Here is a 16,459-nt window from a genome sequence, read left to right on the forward strand (position 1 = left end):
AAAAGAATGATTTAAGTTTTTAAACAAATATAGGAAAATACAAAGATGGCAGTGACAATTATCTCTAAATATACCACCCAGAAATAATCATCATTAAACTAGATGAACATCACTCTGGACATTTTTTTCTGCAAATATACAGAGTGAAAGGGGAAAGTTGGGTTCTAGTTTTAGGAGAACAGAGTTATTATACAACAGATTCTGTTTAAAAATTAATTAATTTAATTTTACTTGCACTTAGAAGAAAAAGAACCTGTTCAATTGTGAAAATCTTTGAACTTCAAATAACGATGTTGTCACCAGAGGCAAGAGCTTTTCTTTTCTTTCTTTTTTTTTTTTTTAATTTTATTTTTCAATTACAGTTGTCCCATTTTTCCCCCATTGCTTCCCCCCACCCAGCCCACCCCTTCTCCTGAAATCATATAACCTCCCCCTGTCTATTTCATACCAACTGGTTATGCTTCTTAGTCCCTGCACCATTTCCGCATTTCTCCCCCTTCCCCATCCCAGCTGATAACCCTCCAAATGATCCCCATACCTCTGATTCTGTTTCTGTTCTGGTTTGCTTAGTTGGATTTTGTTTTTATTTTTTAGATTTGGTTGTTGATAGTTGTGAGTTTGTTGTCATTTTAACGTTCATAGTTTTGATCTTTTCCTTAAGTAAGTCCCTTTGACATTTCATATAATGACTTGGTGATGATGTGCTCCTTTAGCTTTACCTTGTCTGGGAAGCACTTCATCTGCCCTTCCATTCTAAATGATAGCTTTGCTGGATAGAGTAATCCTGGTTGCAGGCTGCCTTTCATCATATTGAATACTGCTTGCCAGTCTCTTCCTGCCTGCAAAGTGTCCTCTGAGAAATCAGCTGATAGTCTTATAGGCACCCCCCTGTAGACAACTCTCCACGTCTCTCTTGCTGCCCCCAGGATTATGTCTTTATCTTTCACCTTTGGCATCTCAATCATGATGTGTTCTGGTGTGGTCACCTCTGAGTCCAACTCGCCCGGGATTCTCCATGCTTTCTGGATCTGTATGTCCATTCCTTCACAAAATTTGGGAAGTTTTCCTCATTTTTTTCAATTCTTGCTTCCTCATTCTGCACTGGTTGACTGTTTTTTTCTTCCTTATGTTCCAAATCATTGATTTGAACCCCGGTTTTCTTCCCTTCAGCATTGGTTTTGTGTGGATTTTCCTTTGTTTCATTTAGCATAGCCTTCACTTCTTCTCTTATGTGTTTGCCATGCTCAAGCATATCTGTCAAGTATATGAGCATCTTTATCACCAGTGTTTAAAATTCTGCATCTGTTAGGTTGGCTATCTCCTCATCTGTTAGGTTGGCTATCTCCTCATCGCTTAGTTCTCGCACTGGAACCTTGATCTGTTCCCCCTTTTGGGCCATACTTCTCTGTCTCCTGATTCTGACAGGCTTCTGTGTTTGTTTGCCTCTGCATCCCAGGTAGAGCTGTTGCTCCTGTTACGTTGTAAGGGGCGGAGCCTTAGGGATTCGTCAGTACAGGGCAACTTGTTTCACCATGTTGTGGCGCTGTATGTAAGGGAGGGGTCCAAGAGGGAACAATGCTGTCTGCCCAGCATTCAGCCCTTTTCCAAGCACCTCTCCCACTTCTGCACCGGACTGGCGCCCCTCTAGCTGCTGCCCTAGCCATCATTCCCAGAGTGGGTGAGTCTGTGGACATTCCAGGACTGTGGGGGCCTTCCAAACAAGTGGACTCTGCTGAGAGACTGGCAGTTTCTCCCTCCACTCCAACCTTCACTGGTCTACACAGTCAGAAGCAATGAGGCTTGATTTTCCCTGGAGCTGGGATTGTGGACTGCGAGGTCTGATGAGGAGCTGGGAACACTCCCTAGGTGTCCCTCCTGACTTTTTAAAACATGTGACTGTGCTTTCTGCTGGCCTGCTGCTGCCACCGCTGCTGCTGCTGCCATCACACCGCATCCTCTCTGCCCTGGCTCCACCCCTCCTACCTGTCTGGATGAGTATTTCTTCTTTATATCTTTGTTTGCTGGACTTCCATGCAGTTTGATTTTATGGAACTTCTGGTTGTCTCTAGTTTTGAGGTATTTGTATTCCTCAAATGTGGAGGGAGACACAGTGTGTCTGTCTAAACCTCTATCTTGGCTGGAAGTCCCATTTGCCTATTTTTTAATTGGATTGTTTGAGGGGGGTTGTTGGGGGTTTTTGTTTGTTTGTTTGTTTTTGGTTTTTGCTAATGAGTTCTTTATATATTTTGGTTATTAACTTCTTATCAAATATATGATTGATTTTTTTTATTCTTTATTGCCTGGAATCTCTGGACAATTTCTTTGCTTTTTTTGTGTTGAAGCAGTCAGTCTTCCAGATGACCATGTTTCTTCAAAATTTCAGGAATATTCAGCAAATGCTGAGCCTCCACTGGCTTGAAGAGCCACTGATGTCTTTATGTCTCTGGCAACTCCTCCTGCCCAGCCATAAAACAGCCACCCCAGAGCTCCCAAACAACCTGTGTCTCCAGGGACTGACCAGTAGATTACAGAGGATAGTGATCTGTGTGCATAAGAGATCTGGCTCTAGAGATTAAATTCCATTGCTTCTTGCCTTTTGGCTAAGATCAAGTGTAGAGATCAGGTTCCAGAATATTTTTATACTACCTAAATGACCTAGGGCAAATAGCTGTATGTTCCTTAAATCTAAATTTGATTATCTGTAAAACAGAGATTAAAAAGAGAAAATATAGAGCCCAGTGCCTAGCCCAAACTCAATGTTGATAAAGGTAAAGCATTGCTGAAAGGATTCAATGAAATAATTTATGAAAAAGTTATTAGAGGATATAGCCCAAATGCCTGTCATATAATAACCTTTAATAACTATTAACTGTAATGATTATTTTTATTCCATTCCTTATATTGTGGCCTGGTCTCTAGGCATTCCCAAGTACAATGACAATGACAGCCAAATCTACACTACATAGGTGCCTCCATTGTCCTCCACACCTGTGCCATCCAATATGGTAGCTACTACCTAGGTATGGCTATTTAAATTTAAATTGCATAAATAAAATCTTTTTTAGTTCTTTATTCACCCTGGCCACATTTCAAGTACTCAGTAGCAATATTTTTTTATTACTATGTAGAGCAGTATAAATATAGAATATTTCCATCGTCACAGAAAATTCTACTGGGAAGCACCACTAGAGACTGAGAATCAATTTCCTACTCTCCACTGGAACATTGTGGAGAGGGTCTGTCTTCTCTAGTTTCAGTCCAACCTGTACTAGCCCAAACCTTGAAGACCCAGGCTAAATGCAGTTCAAAACAAGAGAGGGCACAGAGCTGAGTTTGAGGCATGCTGCAAGCTATCTGTATTGTTATGATGAGTTGCAAGGAAACTTGTTTCAAACCAAACCTGAGGACCTTAAAAGTTGGTGCTGTATGTTACTAGATCTTTGTATCACATCTATCGATTGCCATGTTTTATTGTCAGTTTTTCTAGTTTAAATAAATATATATTTTAAAACTAAAAAAAGGGGGCAGGGTAGATAGCCCTATAATTGATGTGGAAAGAAGCATTAGTTACCACCCAATTTTTTTTACATGCTTGCAAATAATGATCTACATTTGTTGACTATGAATGCTACTTGCTTTTTAATGGTTGTCTGCTCTATCAAAGTGCATAATTGGTTAATTTATCATTATAGAATTGAATTTAAATTTGAAATAGACACAGTAATCATAGCTAATAATTACATCTAAATACTGTCATATTTGTACTGTCTCTTAATAGAGAAAATAATATACTTATTGCCATTATTGAATTATACAAATTTAAATGTATAGGCCATTAAATTATAGTATATATGACATACGATGGAGTTTTAATCACTTTATAAACATGAGCATGAAGTAATTATACAACTGAACCTTATATATATTGGAGAATGTGTCTCTGGAAATGCAAAACATATAACAGTGGCCTATTAAGGTTATACAAGATTTTAAAAACCCACCTGTGTCATGTCCACCAAAAAACATGTATGAGAATGTTCATAACAGCTTTCTTTTTAATAGTTGAAAACTGGAAATAATCCAAATTTTCATTAATAGGAGAATAGATAAATTGTTGTATATTGATACAAGGAAAACCACATGGCAATAAAAAATAAACAACTGAAACAAATATCAACATGGATAGATGAATATCACACATGTATGTTAAGTGAAAGAAGCAGGTACAAAGGCAAATATTTGTTTCATTTATCGGGAGTTTAAGACTACCTGGTGGTGATAAAAGTCAGAATAGTGGTTAATTTGACAGAAAGGAGCAGGAAGAAACTTTCTCAGGTAATACAAATATTTAATAGCTTGATCTGGGTGTATGCATATATAAAATTCACCAAGCTGTATACTTAAGATATGTGTTCTTTATATACTTTGTGCATGATACAGCGGTAAAAAATAAAATTGTGAAAATATGTGCTCAAAACGATCTATTTTAATTTTGTTAGCGTATCGTATCTTATGAGCTAATTAAATATGATGTGGAGAAAGATGAACCTGTCCGAGATGAAAATGGATATTGCATAAAAGTTCCCAAAGGTACTGTGGATTTTTATTCAACTAACCTGTCATTTTCTTACCTTGACCAAGTGACTGTTAAAAGCTAACCCATCACTGCGAAAACAAACACCTGGTAAAATTTATCAGAGTCAGGGGAAAAAGAGATTTATTTTTGTACTCTCAGAAATAGTTACAGAAACTCCAAAAGGTATTAATTTAACCACTACCTGTAACATAATTATAGTTTGAAACCTAGCTTAACAATTTCTTGATTGTGAGGTAAGCATTTGTGGAATAGGATATATAATTCTAGTTGCAAAATTATAGATTTAGGGAGTCTTTACCTTTAAGCTTAAACTGCTATTCATCTGTCTAATTATGTCCATAAATCATTATTCAGTACAAGGTTAGCATGTTAAAAATTACAAACATGTGGCCATATAGAATAATGTACTTTGTGTGCATGGTATATATGTGTGTATATGATGTATACGAATATAAATCTATATGTACAGCCAGCTTGCTGCTAATGAGGTGCATGGTACCAGCTTTTAAGAGGAGGTTAATAATAAAATTTACCTACTGCTAGCACATGAAATAACAATTTACTTTCTTCTGTCTTAGGTGACGTTGGACTCCTGGTTTGCAAAATCACACAGCTTACACCGTTTAGTGGCTATGCTGGAGGAAAGACTCAGACAGAGAAGAAAAAACTGAGAGATGTCTTTAAAAAAGGAGACATCTATTTCAACAGTGGTGATCTCTTAATGATTGACCATGAAGATTTCATCTACTTTCACGACAGAGTTGGAGATACATTCCGGTTGGTTTCTCGTGAATCATTGAAAAACATGCGCAATTTGGCTTACTCCTAAATTGGAATTACATTCCACTTTGGTTATAGTCTCTCTTAGCATGTCAGTTCAACCTCCTGTATTCCTAGAAACAAAGGAGCAAAATATAGGAGGGGTCACTTTACAATGCACACATGACAATAAGGCGGAAGATCTGTGTCTGATTTTTGAAATCTAAATAGCTTAGTCCATCCAATTCCTCCATTATTACTGGCCACTCTTGGGACAGCCAGGGGTTTTCAGAGTTTTCAATTATGGGGCTTTTCTTCAGATAAAAATCAAATCCAAATTAAGGTGGAGCTGATTTAGTTGAAGAGGAGGTGAGGGGTTCCGAGTTCCCCTTGCCCCCTGCTTCCCACTCTCCATCCCCAACCAGGTGGTTTCCCACAGAACACACAAGTCAGTGCAACCATTTGAAAGACATGGTAATAAACTATGAAGTTAATCCCCAACAGCAGCACAGTCCTCCAGCGTCATAACACCGTTGTTTCGTCAGCTGCCTTCCTTCACAAACGCCCTGAGGCCAGGTCCCAGCTCCTGGCACAGTGCATGACACACATAATTACTTGTTGTGTCAACTGATGAAGGAGAGAGGGAAGTTATCTGGCTGTAGTAGAAAGTGTGGGGGTATGAATGAGGAGAACTGAGCTCCCAGGCTCACCTCTGCCCCTGACCATCCATGTTAGCAAGGCAGGTAGCCTTTCTCGACCCATGAAATGAGGATTTCAGTGATCCATCTGTAATATTCCATGACTCAGGATCCCTGTTATTATTTTATGACAACTTCATGTTACTGAAAAGATACTTCTGAGAGATCTAAAGAATTTTTTATGTGTAAAACATAACTTTATGAAGTGAAAAATAGCACATGCTTAGGCACTAACATTGTAGTCGCCCTGCAAACAAACTGTATATTTTCTTATTAAAAGCTTTCTCATTGCCATGAGGCCCTGAAATACAAGTATGAAAATTTATTAAACGGAAGTTCGCTAACTGAGTTAAGTAGCAACCAAAGTTAGTGAATGAGGTCACTGAGAGACCTAATACAGCAAAAATTCATTGAGGGTTTATTTTTTATTTCCAGTGCCTTTCTTAAGCCAAGTCTGTATTTTAACATTAGAACAACATCATTCTGTGCATCATGTTTCCTCCGGCTGGTCTGCAATTTCACGTTTCATTGTTTAGGTCTATGCTTTTGTCTTCTGTTACTCAAGCAGGATGCCTCTCCCATGACGAAGTCAGGGAGCTTGGGGGTCAATGTGAGATATAGAGGGCAGCCATCCCACAGAGGTGCGGAGGGAACCCCCTGCTCCCTGTCATCGCGATCCTGGGCCAGGGACCACCAGTGACCTCTGCTAACCTTGCCTTTTCTCCCAGGTGGAAAGGGGAAAATGTGGCCACCACTGAAGTCGCTGACATACTAGGACTAGTTGATTTTGTCCAAGAAGTGAATGTTTATGGAGTGTCTGTGCCAGGTAAGCACAAAACATTACATGTCTGTGCCTAGATCCATACTGTAACTGAATATAATTTTAACCCCAGAGCAAAGTATGTCATTGCTTTCTCCTGTCAGCTGGCAGACAACTCTTTCAGCCACTTGGGAATCAGGGGCCTATATCTGGTTTGTGTTCTTTTATAAATCAGCCAGGTCAATAGATCTGAACCTGGCCTCCCTCTGTGGCTCAGCTCTGCTGCTGGGCTCTCAGGGCAGCCAAATCTCCCCAGGACGCCAGGTCCGTGCTGTGTTTGGCACTCCTCAAGAAAAGATGCACCACTGACTGGATGGCTGGGAAATGATGTGCAAGACACAGATAAAAGCAAATGCAGTGGCTAAGAGAAAAAATGGAAAGAAGCTGATTTTGTCCAGATTCTTCTTTCAAAGCAGGTTCTGGACCCAGAGCACCAGACTGAGTTTCAGAACCATGACACAGAGAGGAGTCACCAAGCCTCCTTCTGCAGATCTGCTTTGGCCAGCACAGTGGGGAGCGCCCAGGTCTGATTCTGGGTCCCGGCTCCAATACCTGCTGGCTCTTTGACTTCGGGCAAATCACTAAAATTAGGGATAACACCAGTCCTGTAGTTAAAGATTGTCAAGAGAAATAATTTATTTCAATTCCATAAATAGTAAAACATATTTACCAGATACATATGCACAGAAGGGACAAAAATCACTCTAATTTTTGTTGTCAGGAAGGACTGGAACCTCCAAACCACTGTCCAAATATAAGGTGCTAGGGGTGTTAGTATTCCCCCAGAACTCAGTATTTGGGATTCCCACCTCTATTCAAAATGGAAATCCCAAAGTCCCTTTTTCCTGAGCTGTGATGGTTTCACATGACCTTGTGCTGTCCTTTTATTTTTAAAGAACATTCAATACTTTCTCTTATCTGTTCCTCTCTGGCCTCATGGCAGTGACACAATGGGAGGTGTAGCCACATCTCAGGTCACAGAGCATGGGGGTTGCAACTACTGCTCATGCGGACCTTGGGCTGGATTAACACACGCGTGGCTGTCAGCCATGCCCTCACACTGGGCTCTCACAGGCCCCACCTGGAATGTTGCACACACTTTCAGATGCTGGATTTTAAAACAGTAACAACACAAAAGAATGTGTAAGAGGAGGTGAGAGAATCTGGGAAATAGAACAGAAGGACCTAACCCAATGCTCTTCAGAATGGATCCCTGAACAGCAGCATCATCAGCCTTACCCACGAGTTGGTCAGAAATGCAATTTCTCAGGCCCATTCCAGACCCACTGAATCTGACTTTCTGGGGTGGGGCCCAGGGAGCTGTGTTTCAACAGTCCTTTAAGTGATTCTTAAAAACACTGAAGTCTGATTTGGGGATGATGAAAATGTTCTAGAATTAGATACTGGTGATAATTGTACAACATTGTGAATGCACTAACTGGCACTGAATTGTACACCTTAAAATGGTTAAAAATGATGAATTAATTGTGTGTTTCACCACAATAAAAAAAAAAAACAAAAGAACACTAAAGTCTTGAGAAGCACAGAGGCCTCCTGGTTCCAAAAACCTGGGCAACCCTCAGAATCATCTGGGAAACTTTTTAAAGCTCATATCTAATGGATCAGAACCGCTGAGGTTTGAGACTCGGTATCTTCATGTTTCTTCTAAATTTTCAAGTGAGTCTAATGACCAGTAAGGTTTGGGAGCCACTGATATAGGACAAAGAAGAGAAAGCTGATGGTTTCCAAATAACTGGAGACAGTCAGTTAAAACAAGGAGCCAGTGTGTTCATGTTGTTCCAATGTGCAGAATGAAAACCAATGGGTTGAAATGACCAAAGAGCAAATTTTAGCCTGAGAACTCTCCTGTAAGCAGAGGAACCAACAATAGAATGGACTGTCTCCTGAGATAGGGAGTGTCCTGCCAGCTGGAGTGTGTAAAGAGGCAGGATGTCCACCTGGGATTCTGTGAGAATTCTCACAGCAGTGACAAATTAGAGGTGAACTCCAGAGATCAGAGCCTCTGAAGTCTCTCCTAGCTTTCTGATTCTGTGCTCTTCACAGGGCCTTCACAGATCTCAGTTTTGGACCAGGAGAGAACTTACAGGTTTGGGCTCAGAATGGAGTTAACTTTTTCTAGGTGTGAGAACCATCTAACTACTTTCTAGAACTTTTATTATCAATAGAACTTTCTGCAGTGCCGAAAGGGTTCTGTATCCTCACTGTCCAATAATGGTATCCAGTAGTCACCTTGTGATTCTTGAGCAACTGAAATGTGGGCAGCATAACTGAGAAACTGAATTTTTCATTTCAATTATAATCAATTCTTATAGCCACATGTGACCAGTGGCCACCATGTTGGACAGTGCAGTGCCAGAGAAGCCCTGGCAAGCACTGCTGCAGACTGGAACCGCTCTCCTGGAACCGAAGTCCTGGAACCGAACTAGCCCAGAACCAGCCTCCACGAGTCAGGACAGAGGCCTGAAACCCAACAGGCTCACTCACTTCCCAGTGAATGCCAGAGCAAGAAGCAGGGAGCCAGTCAGCACTGCAGATTTCTTCTGTTGCCTCAGCTTCTATCTTCATGTTAAAAGAAAATTATTGGAGACATTTGAGATTCCTGAGAAGCCTTCTAGAGAGCTACCAGGGACCCTGAGAGAAAGAGGGTCCAGTGTCCTGCAGAGGCAAATAAAATGAGAGTGTGTTTCCCTTCTTTTCATTTTTCTTCTTGTTTTCTGCCTCCTTTGGAGCTGTAGGTAAACACACAATCATCATGGGAGAGATTTTGTAAGCTGGGGCCCAGGTGAGGAAGGGCGGCTCCTTCCTCCTCTGATTACAGCTTAGTTCAGGGAAATGGACCTGGGCTCCCACTAGGGCTACTGGATTAGGTAGAAGATAGATTAGTACCTAATTACCACTGTCCTCACAAGAAAACAGTGGTAATTGTTCTAAACACCTCTCCACTTACTGCCCTGCCTGACAGGGAAGAAAGCTGTTAGGATGTTTTCTCTGTGGACAACTCAACCTCTGACGTCAGTGGAGGGCACAGAGCAGCTCGCCCTTGCACCTTGCCTTCACCTCCTCTTCACAGCTTCTCTAAAATGCATAAAGGCAAAGCTATTAGGAACCTTGATTAAATACATAAGACTCAAAGGTGATGTTTGTGCCTAGAAGCACGAGACACCTGACATTGCAATCTAAAGAGCATCCTGAGCTCAGTCATTCATGAGTGGAGCAAGGACTTTGTGCTGGAGTCAAAACAAAATTTCTTTAGCCACCAGTTTGACCCTTTCCCCACTCAAGTGTTTTCATCGAGGCTGCTAAGAAGGATGGTGATTACAAGCACGAGATCTAGAGCCATACTGCCTCAGTTCCGTTTGTGGCCCTGCCTAATATTTGCTGTGTGAACTTGAACAAGTCTCTGCATGTCTTTGAGCCTCAGCTTCTACATTTGTAAATGGATATAACGTTTGAACCTCTTCATAGTTATTGTGAGGTCCATGAGACCTGTCATATAATAAAGATTTAATCAATGTATAGCTGCTAGTAGTAGTAGAATAGTATTTTTACTTAAGAATAACTTTAACATGTTTGAAATACAAATTCCAACTAAGCAAAAGAAGCTTATGCCATAATGTTATCTCAGTCCACTGTTCTTTAAAACAGAAAAGTATTATAAATGAAATAGCTACAACACATCTAATATATTTCTCACTTTATTTCTAGGTCACGAGGGTCGAATTGGCATGGCCTCGATCAGGATGAAGGAAGACTATGAATTTGATGGAAAAAAAATCTTTAGGCACGTTGCAGATTACCTGCCCAGTTATGCAAGGCCCCGGTTTCTGCGGATACAGGTGACGCCTCTTGTTATCAAGTTCAATTATCCTCTCTCATGGAGACCCCTATCTCTTAGGCAACAACTCCCCTTCTACCAAGGTGACCACACTGGCCAAATATTCACTACCCTTTCCAGGAAGCTCAGTAAGGAAGCAGAAATATCAGAAATATGTAACTAGCAGAGACCAAATTCTAATCCCTTTCTCCCTAAAATTTACAGGCCAGTTCATTCAGCAGCAGTATTAGCAAATATTTCACAAAGTCTGTGTTTAAGGATATGTGACAGGCACTTAGAAATGCTCCAACGCTCCTATTTGTTGTTTTCTGTTTTGAAGAATGAAAAAAATCCATTGAAGTCCTGCACCTTTCTATGGTGTGAAATTTAATTGGGCATCATTAGCCAGCTGGGACTACTGAAGGTTTAGCTGTCAGCACTGGAGGGATTTTTTCCTTCCTTTCTCAAACATTAACCCCTTGGTTAGTTCAACATTCGTTTTTGAACTTGGAGCTTTATGGTGCTGAAAAGTTGAGAAGTGTTCAATTACCAGACATTGCTGCAGCTATAAACTTATTTCTGTTGATATTCAGAAAGCAGTGACATTTGCTTTACAATGAAATGGTTGAGAGATATGAAAATTGAAATAGCCTCAGATCATCACCTATTAATTGAAGAAAAAACAATTTTTAAAGCTCATCTTAAAGCTTTAAGGAAATGGAAAAACCTTGACAAAGGGCCCCCTAGTGGAGCTCTGGAAAACAGTATGTACATATCCCTGTCAGAAAAAGGGTCTTCACTTCTCTCCAAGGAGCCAGAGATGCCAGCCCCACTGCCCCACCTCCACCCCTTCCCCTGCACCCTAATCTGTTTGCAAAACACTACAACAATGGCAATTGTTTGATGTTTTTCAGGACACCATTGAGATTACTGGAACTTTTAAACACCGCAAGGTGAACCTCGTGGAGGAGGGCTTTAACCCTGCAGTCATCAAAGATGCCTTGTATTTCTTGGATGACAAGGCAAATATGTATGTGCCTATGACTGAGGACATTTACAATGCCATAAATGCTGAAACTCTGAAACTCTGAATATTCTCAGGATGATAACTCATATTTCCAGAAAGAAACTGAATGGATCTAGTACTTCCACTTGATATAATACAACTGTAATTTGACTGAAGATTGTGAGGTGCATTTTTATGCATACCAATGAGGGGGAGGCCTTTCTAAATTATACCTGAACCTTTGCAAGTGAAAAGATTTAGAGATAATTATTTTTCATTGTGCACCTACTGTTTGTATTTGCAAACTAAGCTTGTTAGAGGGAGGGCATTATTTTTTTAATATGTAATAAAGTAGATGAATGCCAACCTATGAAATGTCACTCTCTTTCCTTACTTTATTCTAAATGCATACACTGAACCTGACAAACTCATTGGTAACTTTCACAGGTGCCTCACTCATAATGATAGTGGCATTCTAGGTAATTTATGGCAAGGAGTTTGGGGGGTGGGGGGGTATGTCACCAAGGAACAGCCCAGTGGAAGGAAATTCAGCTCCAGTGTAAGGCTGACTCTCTCCACTGAATGGCATACTGACCAGTCTAAAAGAGCATTATCAAAAAGGTGAGTATGCTACCCACAGTTCCTAAAGAAGACTAAGCAATAGCATTGATATTCTATACATAAAATGTGTTCAGTAGATATCTTTTAGTTACATCAAGTCTCTTCAGGATTCACATTGGTAATGCAGTGAAGGGAAGCAGGTCATGAAAGTGGCAAGCTTGAGGACAGCCACTACTCAGTTGGTAGATTATTATCATGTGGGATTGCCCTGGCTGGTTTAGCTCAGTGGATTGAGCGTCGGCCTGCGAGCTAAGTGTCGCTGGTTCGATCTTCCAGTCAGGGTACATCAGAGAAGGAAAACTCTGACTCCAAAAAACCTCCGCTGCCTTGCAGCATACCTCTTCTGGGGAAAGGCTAAGGGAGTAAACCCCGACAGAAAATCCGGAGCCGGAGTCCCTAAGGCGGTTTGATGTTGTAGTCAACACCGGCAACTCCTGCGGCGCACCTGAAGCCAAGCTGTATCGACTCCGTCTTTCCCTTGGACCCTTCAGCTGCGAAGAGAGGGGGGGGGTCTGCTGCATGGGCAACAGCAGACCCTCCATATCAACCTGCCCAGGCTCTGTAGCTTCAGCTCCACTGGAGAGGACACTCCAGCGTCATCGCAAGATGTTGATTCAACACGGGAGGAGACAGATACCGTGTCACTCCCGAGTCGGACTGCACAGCCATTCTCGGCGGTGCAGATAGACTCTTAAGAAGCTACACCATCGTCTCTCGAGATGGACGGCTGCCGACGATCATGTGGGAATACAGGTCAGGCACTTCCAGGATTCTTTTTTTTATCACTATTATTTTTTAGAGAGAGAGAGAGAGAAGGGACGGGAGAGAGAAAGATGGGGAGAGAAGCATCGAATCAATGTGTGAGAGAAACATCAACTGGTTGCCTCTCTCATGCCCTCAACCAGGGACCTGGCCCAAAACCCAGGCATGTGCCCTGACCGGGAATTGAACCAGTGACCTTTTGCTTTTCAGGACAATGGCCAATCCACTGAACCACACTGGTCAGGGCAAGACAAGATGTTCTTTACCAGAGCTTGTCCTAGGTCATGGGAACATCATGGACACTAAGTCACATCCAGGAAGTATAATCCAAGTTTACCCCAGCCTTTCTAAAACAAGTGCAGTTTCCTTCCCTAGAGGACATCTTCAGGTGAGCAGGAGCTAAGGATACCCAATTCACCCCCAATTTAATCCCCATAAGAGCCCAGGCAAACACATCTAGGGATCCTCTAGGGACAAGAGGGGTGGCCACCCCCACACCTGAAACAGTACTAGAAATATTTTTAAAACTCTCTCCACTCTCTTAGGTGCCTCCTAAGAAGACTCATGACCAGAATCTCTGCCCCTGTCATTATAACCAACAATAAACACTTCCTGAGCACTTAAAATGCATAAGGGACTTGAGGGTGGCCTAAGGAAGATGCTGACTGAATATCACAGACTCTGAATAATTTAGACAGATTGTTGCTTGTGAGTCAGCACTTAAGAATTTTTTTTTTTTTTAATTCTAAGTATCTCTGTCTGCTTTCTTGATCTCCCAGTGAGAATTTGAACCCAAGTGATGGGAGACAGCATGACCTTTGTTTTGGACTGTATCATGTTGTGTAATTGTATTATTATACTTGGAATCCCGCTAAAGGAAACAGTTGTAAGCAGAGGTCATCATCGTTCTTTGTCACAGAGGACATCTTTTTGGATGAACGGTCATAGCACTTATAGAAACATAGTATTCCAGTAACCAGAGCCTACTGGGAGCCGAACCCTTTGACATTTTTAGACTTTCCAGTTAGAAACTCAAACTCTTTCCCAGCCCAGTGGCTCCCTCAGCCCCCCACTTCCCCAAACCTTGGTAATTCTGGCCAGGTACTGTGGTGGATAGAGGCGTCAGCACAATATCCTCAATACCTCAGTGTATACACAAAATTCAGTCATTACCTGTTCCAGATAATCAACCCCAAAGACTGAGTTTTCTCTTTTAAAAGAGTTAGAAATTGTGCCCATGAAAATACCTGCACAAGTCATAATTTGGAAGTACAAATGGTCCTGGCCAGGTGGCTCAGTTGGTTGGAACGTCGTACTATACACCAAAGGTTGCAGTCTCAGTGTCTAGCCAGGGCACGTATCCAGGTTGCGGGTTCAGTCCCTGGGTGGGGTGCATATGAGAGGCAACCAATCCATGTTTCTCTCTCATGCTTCCTTGCTCGCTCTCTCTCCCCCTTCCTCTCACTTAAATCAATAAACATATCCTTGAATAAGGATTAAAAAATAGGATAAACTAAAAGTACAAATGGATATTTTTAAAAACATATGCTGATATCCATACACATCATTCAACAGGTCTCCGATTTCAAATGTATTATTTGGAAACATGTAACCAGTGCATAAATAGGATGCTACGGGCACAAAAATAATTTGGGGATAAAACTAGGAAATGTCAGTGTATGAAATGGAAGCTAATGAGAATCAGTATAAAAATGGATAAATTAATGAAGTGCAGTGACCCACCCTAAAACATGATTTGTTGATGTGCTGCTGGTTTGTACATCCACTCCACACCTGATCTGAGCCAAAAGGCCAAGAAGCAATCCTACATTCACTCTACAAGCGTTTAGTGGGTGCCTGTTATGGAGGAAGGGACGAGCTCAGCGCTAGTGTGATGTTTTCTGAGCCTCTTATCTAGGAAGTCAGGTCAGACATTCAAGGCAGGCGGACTGGAAAGACCTCTAAAAGGAAGATCCTCTCCTGTGTTTGACTTTTCAATAGTCATTGTTTTGTCACTACAGTTGGTATGGCTGCATGAATTCCATAAAGAGGCAGCTAACAAGAAGGAAGGTGTCCCTTAGCATCACCCCTGCACTGTTCGAGGGGAGATGGGCTGACTGGCCAATACAGGTCTTCTAGTCAGTGCGGCTGCTGTCTCCCCAGAGTGCATGGAGTGCCCTGCTGTCGTGTGTATCTGCAGTGGATGGTCCCTTCCATTATGATCATCCATTTCTCTTGGCACAGATGTCATGCTTTTATGAAGCTGTAAGCTCCATGAGGGCAGAGGTCCTGTTATCTTGCTCATCCTCATATACCCAGTACCTGGCACACAATAGACAATAACTATGTGTTGCTTTTTCATCTAGCAACCATGATAAACATCTGGCTCCCATGCAAGCTTTTCTAGGCGGGTTGGCAGGGGGCAGAGAGGAGCTAAAGAGATGAACTGAATCTTCTAGTTCACGCAGTACAGTGGTTCTCAAACTTGAGCAGTGAGATCACCTGCAAATCTTGTTAAAGCACAGACTGCTGCGACCCATTGTGCAGTTAAAATTAGAATTGGAATTTGCATTTCTAACAAATTCCTGGGTGTTGCCACATTGTGAATACCACTGGCAGAGAGAAAAAGCACCCAGAGTTATACATTGTGTCTATTTAGTTAGTGTACTTCAGCTCTTCAGAGCTGGATTATCTTTTACTAACTGAGGCTCAGATCGTTGATCTAGAGAGAGGGACTCAAAGTGTCAGCTCCAGGAAAAGCCCAGCATAAAGCAGCACTTTGTCACTTTTAGCCTGCAATTGTTATTGAAAATTCACATTAACAGCACAAATTTATTTTCTAGACATATACATACCTATTATTTGCTCTAGCAAAATTAAAAGCAATCCTAGAGTCTAGTCAAACCTCTGTATTTGATAAAGGATAAAAACTGATGCCTGGGAAGTTCAGTGCATGCCCCAAGTGCCACAGCTCACTGGCATCACTAAGCTCCCACCTAGCACTTAGGGAAGAAACATACATATCTTCACAGATGAGTGGTTCTCAGTGTGCAGTCTTGAACCAGCAGCAGCATCACCTGGAAACTTGTTAGACGTGCAGAGTATCAGGTCCTGCCCCTCAGACCCACTGAATCAGAACCACTGGGGATGAACCCAGCAAGGTGTGTTTTAACAAACCCTCCTGGTGATTCTGATTCAGACTCAACTTGAGAACCCCCAGCTCAGAGCACTGCTTCTCAAGCTTTAACTATGCAGAAGCAGCACTGGGGATGCCAGTGCTCATGGTTCACACACCCCTCTGTGTGCAGCAAGGGACCCTAGGGCAGTGGTTTGCAAATACTGCTGCACATTAGAATCAGTT

At 41.8% G+C, this 16,459-nt stretch overlaps 1 protein-coding gene across 1 annotated transcript in view; it reads left to right on the plus strand.

Moving 5' to 3' along the window:
• The window catches only part of SLC27A2 (solute carrier family 27 member 2), a 54,926-nt gene extending 42,845 nt beyond the window's left edge, over positions 1-12,081 (plus strand). The window contains exons 6-10 of the mRNA XM_090270586.1: positions 4,500-4,590; positions 5,176-5,374; positions 6,783-6,880; positions 10,601-10,731; positions 11,624-12,081. Of these exons, the coding sequence (XP_090126712.1) occupies positions 4,500-4,590; positions 5,176-5,374; positions 6,783-6,880; positions 10,601-10,731; positions 11,624-11,800 (696 nt within the window). The 3' untranslated portion in view covers positions 11,801-12,081. The remainder of the gene's footprint in view (positions 1-4,499; positions 4,591-5,175; positions 5,375-6,782; positions 6,881-10,600; positions 10,732-11,623) is intronic.
• The last annotated feature ends 4,378 nt before the right edge of the window (positions 12,082-16,459 follow it).

This window comes from Furipterus horrens, unplaced genomic scaffold (assembly GCF_987537825.1).
Source record: "Furipterus horrens unplaced genomic scaffold, mFurHor1.1.pri manual_scaffold_3, whole genome shotgun sequence".
Lineage (NCBI taxonomy): Eukaryota > Metazoa > Chordata > Mammalia > Chiroptera > Furipteridae > Furipterus > Furipterus horrens.